We start from the raw sequence: 6,259 nt of genomic DNA on the forward strand, positions 1-6,259 counted from the left end.
TTATAGTTAATGGTTACTTAATAATTATTTGAAATGAGTACATGCAATACATTTAATAAAAAAATTGTGAATTAGATATCATATAAAAATATAAAATAAATCAGACTGCCAACAAATACGTATTTTTTGAGTTAAGAATTTTCTTCTGTTTTATTATTACGTTACGTATACGTATGTTTCATTATAACTGTCAGTAACTCGGTATCTCCATTAGGTAAAGATAGAATAAAGAATAGAAATGAATGGTTATTATACTGTTTGGTAGTTTCATTAGTTGAAGAGAGATACTAATGACAATTTATGGCTTACTGTGTGCTAGGAAAAATGATTGGTTGGCGCTCGTTCGATACTCGTAAGACGGGTAAGAGCTGAATGTAAACAATCGATTGGAAGGTTTGTTTTTTGTTTGTTTGTGTATTATAGTTAATGATTAATTAATAATTATTTGAAATGAGTACATACTGATTATTTATACATTTTATTGGCATATTCTAAGCTTTTAGCTCTTAGGTTTAGATGTCAGAATCATAGACTATGCTACAGTAACCGCTAACATAGGCTAGGCTTATTGCTAAGGGACATATGCTAAAGTCCTAATATATGCAGTAAAAATGGGGTTGAACATTACATGCAGTTGAATATTACTCAAGTATGTACAGTATTTTGCCTTTTTGGAGTCATATTTCTTCCGTCGGATCAGCGTTGTAACCCTAGAACATGTGTTTTAGGCCTGGAAAATATAACTTTACTGGGTGTTTTTGGAGGGCTTGGAACGGATTAGCCATTTTACATGTAAAATATGTTCCAAGATACGAAAAACTCATAATACGAAGGCTGCCTCGGAACGGATTAATTTCGTATCTCGAGGTACCACTGTAATTCAGTGAAATCCACATTCAAACTAAATGCACTAGAATAGTGACCACAACAGCTACTGATTGGATGGCCCTTTTCACAAAGATATTGCCATTACAAATTACATTTTTGTGAAAACCATATAATTAAGAAATTAGAAGACTATTCTGGCTTCAAGGTTTTTTCATATTTCTTAATATGTCAACAATTTTAACTGCTGCATTAGCATCAGTAAATACAACCCATTACATAAGGGCTAAAGTGGAGAATATAAATACATATACGTATAGTAGTTTGAATTTTGTACTCTGGTTTTGGCCTGTAATTTGAAAAATATGGCAACCAGACATTAAAAAAAATGCAAGAATTTACGATTCATAACACAATCCAGCACTGCATACAGAACTGCACTGCATACAGAACTGTGGACCATTCTCCACTCTTTACATCATAGATGTACAAAACTTTATTTTGCCCACAAGCAATTTCTCTATACACATTTTGGAGTGTAGTGACCACAAAGTGTGATACATGGAAAAATTCTTATAAAACAATGTGATACTGTAGTATATCAACCATCTACGTACGTATATCTGTAATGAAAAACTTACATAATTTTCAAAAGTTTATTAAACATCGCTTAGCTTATGTGTGATTGTCCTGACTCCAACAGATTCTATATTTGTTCACAGGCATTCAACAGACTCAATTCTACCAGCGAATGGTTCATGGTAAGACATTTTCATGTTTTGGCACAAGTGCTCTGCTATGTAAATCATATCTGACAATCATGCCCAACACAAAGTAAAACTTCAAAAAAATGCTGAACACTTAATCATGAACTGCAACATTTTCACTTTAATATTTGTTCGTACTTCAAGAAGACTGTGCTTGATGAAGTTAGAAATGTACTGTGCACTATCTTACTTACGTATTGAAATTTTAGAAAAAAATCATCAATGCTGTATCCGAGAAAAAGTTCAATACAAAAATACAATGAAAATATATTAGTTATAAAATTTAAGTACGTACACATTATTCCATTACTATGATATCTTTTGATCTTTATCATCAACATACTGTACAACCAAAAGGAGAAGATAAACTCGTGAAGTTCAGAGGCTGACTTGAAAACAACCTACTACCAGTAAGTTTGAGATAATCTTACAGTGTGAAAATAATTTTAAAAATAAATTAAAAATGAGCTTCTAAAATATACAAAGCACCATATGCAATACTTTCACTATCCATTTAAAAATCATTATCTTAGAAGACTGTATTGGCAGTAATCCATATAAGACTAGTCTTTGTGCCATATATAAAGCTCTACTCTTCATGATATTTGAGGTAATCATAACAAATGAATAAATAAACTGGTTAACCATTTCCAATGAAAACAAACGATAATTTCAAAATGACCATGATATCAACATATTGTGCAATACCATGAAATCCATATAATGTTCACGGTAAATTCACTTACTCATACGCTAGCACCATAGATGCTACATAATCAACCTCTACCTTTTAAAACAGCAATGTCATTTACAGGTAAAACTGATTACAACTTGTGCAACAGTGAAGCTAACCATAAGCTACTCTGATTATATAAGAATTAATATTTTCATCCTCTAAATACTCTTTGAAACTGATAAAGTGAATTAACAGTGTGCATTTACATGTATATGTATAGTACCAGGGTCGGCATATGCAATTCAACTCTACATCCCAGTCAACAAAATATAAAGCTAGAGAGAAAGGGCTTTCAAAGCCTGAACAACCATTGAAAATAAGAAATCAATAATTAATAAAACCTCTAAGTCATATCAGAGAATTTAACAAAGTTGCACTCAGGAAAGACAAAAAAAATTTGATTTTCTGGATGAGGATGGCTTTTGATTAAATTTTGGATCTCTGTAACTTTACATAAAACTTACAATCCTACCTACTCCTACTTTTGTTATTCCATTACTGATATCATATGAACACATTGCAAAAATAATGTATTTCAGATCAGATCAACAAGAGAGCAGTTATGAATGATGAAAGTAAAAAAAAAATGGAAGGCCTCCATTCCAAAATTGTGCTTAAACAGTTGGCTGGTCTGAATGACAGGTAACCAAAAACCTGCAATAATATTTGTACCTTCACTAAAAATATTGAAGAGGAGTTTCACTTGAAACAAAATACGTACTACAATATGAACAACAAATACATTTAATAAGCAGTTTTTAATTTATAAAATAAAGTTTTAAATACTTGTTTGTATTGGCTGCTTTTGATGAGAAAGCAGACGACTCTCCACATTTTTCCGAAATGTTCTAGTGGTGGTTGAGAGTTATCACTCTCTGATCTTCTGCTGGGAAGACATTTACAGTTTGCAGTCCACAAACTAAAGATGGCTTCACCATTTTTGGTCATGAACTAAAATAAGCCACATTCAGATTAAACACAGTTAAATTATGAGTCATTAAATAGATTTGGGGTTCTATACTCAAGGTTAGACATTAAGGCTTACTTTCACTATAGATGAATCAAAGAAATAAAGAATTTTGATTGACTCCAGTCACTTCAATTAAGCTAAGTTGTATTAAATTACCTTTTCTCTTTAAATGACACCGCCTAATATTACAACAATCCATGGTTCCCTTACACAACTGCACAACGCAAGCACAGAGTACAAAAGAATTTACGAAGAAAATAAAAAATAAACCATTCATTCTAATAAGTATGATCTTTTTAACAATACTTATGTGATTGTACTCAATTACTTAGATAATTTGCATCAATGAAATAAAATAGAATTAAATTCTCTAAAAATTTAAATATTTGTGCTTTCAGTCACTCTGATATTTAAAAGTACATAACAATAAATACATTACTCACATACTTCAAATAAAAAGTAATATTTTTATAAAAAAAAAAAAAGTTAAAAATAACTTCACTCTTTCTCTATACATAACACAGTCTACCTAAAGTAATGATATATCGGAAACTGCATGAAAATAATTTATAGCCCCTTATGGCAACATCCTAAAATGTCTAACAAACTTCCTATCATATTCAAAAGTTATTAGTCTACTGTGGCATCATTACACTGTAAGTAGAAAAATGGTAAATTTTGGAAAATAAACAGCATTCAAAATTTTTTTTTTAATTTTGTATAAAAATACTTGAGAAATATAAATCCACTGATCCTTTTCCTAAAACCTACAAACTAAACACTCCCTAGCAGGTCTAAGAATCTTTTTTGTGCGAATGCTTCTGCTCTGAATTCACTTTACTGTATTATAAATAAACCAGGTATCTATAACTTCAATTAAAACTACATTACAAAAAACCAACACAACTGAGGATACAATTATGGTTATCTTATCACAAAAAGACTTTTCAAGGCCCCTTTGGTGCTGACAAGTTAAAAAGTTCCAGCCCTGAGTTGCATTAGCTGCTGATCGGTAAACACCACACGTGTGCTGCAATACACCGCAACGACCCCTGTCAAAGCTGATACCACCATGTAAGGCAAGGCAGAGCCTGTCAAGTCAACGAGAGGGCCCATGAAGATTGACAAGATGATTTGAGCCAAAAAGTAAGCAATGTCCAGTACGGCCACATCGGTTCCCAGGCCCTTTTCCTCCTGTATATCTGCGCTGCTGTTGTTGTTGTCCCACATATACAACTAAAAAGGAAAACTCACTGAGTATTATGCAACACAAGTTTATGGGGTTGAGAATAAACACATTACAAGTTCTATTCTCACGTACATTTGATGTACTTTGTCAAATATATGTTTACAATAAAGACTTGAATAAAAAACTTTAAATCCCATATATAACACTAAACATTTAATATGAAATCTTTATTATCACTGCAAGGATGCCTTAAATTCAAATATAAATGTATTGTTAAATGTCCTCATTTTATGAACTATGAATTTTTATCAGAATAAAAAACTGGTCACTATGTAAGTCAAATGATGTATCATGAATTACTGCAAATCATGTATCATGAAATTACTGTATGTACATAAAATACACTTCATTATGAAATGAGCAACAAAAGAGCACCACATATGGTACAGCTGTATTGAATCTTGTTATATAAGCTGAAGAAGGTGCCACTTTTTGTACCAAGGAATGTGAGCTACTTTTAAAAAAATTGTCATTTACAAAATCAACTACAAACATTTCCTTGCTATCTGAGTTTCCAGTTTTGATACAATAAAGGACTTGCCCCTTGGTAGTAAAGCAAAACTAGCAAAGCATTGGTTTGTACTTGTTACTAATACTCAGCACATTCATAACATCATCACCAATAAAGAAAACTTAAATAATAATGGGGAATGTAATTCTTAATCAATCATACATACCTGCCTGTCCGAATTATACAAGGTAACAAGCATGTTTGGGGTAGATGTCAGGGCAGCAAAGCCAATCCCAGACAAAGCTGTTACAACATTGAGGAAAGGCATCGTTGGAGATACAATAGTTGCTGCCATAGTCAATGCAAACATCAGCAAGCCACCATAAATACTGTTCGATGGCCTACAAGACGAACTATATGTTGCTGTATGAAAAAATGCATACATACAAGCTGGAAAAAACAAAAAAGATAAACCTGTATAAATATTCATATCAAATATCAATACGGGACAAATTTATACTCTCCATACATGAGAGATGTATGGAGAGAAACTTCAGTGAGAGGACTGCCTAACTATGAACTTATCATAACTAAAAACCAAATCAACAACAAAAATAAGAAGGAATGATGATTTGCTAACAAACTGCATCAAGGCATTACCTGTGAGGCTGTGGAGGAAGAGTCCCCAGGATCCCATGCGAACGGCCTTCATCATAAAGGACTGCTAACTTCGTGTGTTCCTGAGCATCCGGCGTCCACCATACATGTACTGGCCTACAAAATCCGTAAAGAACATGTTGTGGCACATGAAACCCATCCATCCAAAGAGTTCAGCAAGAAACAAGCGGCGCAGAACTGCAGGTGCCTTGGTAACTTTGTGCCATGTGCCAACAGGTAACTTAAAAATCTGAGGAGGGTAAATGCACTTTGATAATCCTAAAAACTTTCAGATATAATGATCAAAGTGTGGTCTGCTAATGTGATGATAAATATGTATCTTCAAATGCTTCAAGTTCAGTTAATAAAAATTATAAGATAACAGTGCTTTTTGCTGTATATTTGTAAAAAAAAAAAAAAATAAAGTAATGTTTGTTAACAGTTTTTATATACAAAAGTGATTTTCAGCTTTATCAATATTTAAACTTAGTTCACAAGGGTCATGACCATTCACACAATTCCTCTGGCTCGAAGAAATAAACAAAATTTCATCTTAGCATAGAAATATAAAAATGATATGGCAAAAAAGCCATGCTGAACATAC

General features: G+C 32.4%; 1 protein-coding gene across 1 annotated transcript in view; it reads right to left on the bottom strand.

Annotated features, from left to right (window-relative positions):
• Positions 1-1,467: 1,467 nt before the first annotated feature.
• LOC135201589 (solute carrier family 45 member 3-like) overlaps positions 1,468-6,259 on the bottom strand; it is a 164,731-nt gene continuing 159,939 nt past the window's right edge. The window contains 7 exon segments of the mRNA XM_064230619.1: positions 1,468-4,534; positions 5,225-5,382; positions 5,385-5,433; positions 5,435-5,448; positions 5,659-5,701; positions 5,703-5,752; positions 5,755-5,905. Of these exon segments, the coding sequence (XP_064086689.1) occupies positions 4,271-4,534; positions 5,225-5,382; positions 5,385-5,433; positions 5,435-5,448; positions 5,659-5,701; positions 5,703-5,752; positions 5,755-5,905 (729 nt within the window). The 3' untranslated portion in view covers positions 1,468-4,270.

The sequence above is a fragment of the Macrobrachium nipponense genome, chromosome 28, assembly GCF_015104395.2.
Source record: "Macrobrachium nipponense isolate FS-2020 chromosome 28, ASM1510439v2, whole genome shotgun sequence".
NCBI lineage: Eukaryota > Metazoa > Arthropoda > Malacostraca > Decapoda > Palaemonidae > Macrobrachium > Macrobrachium nipponense.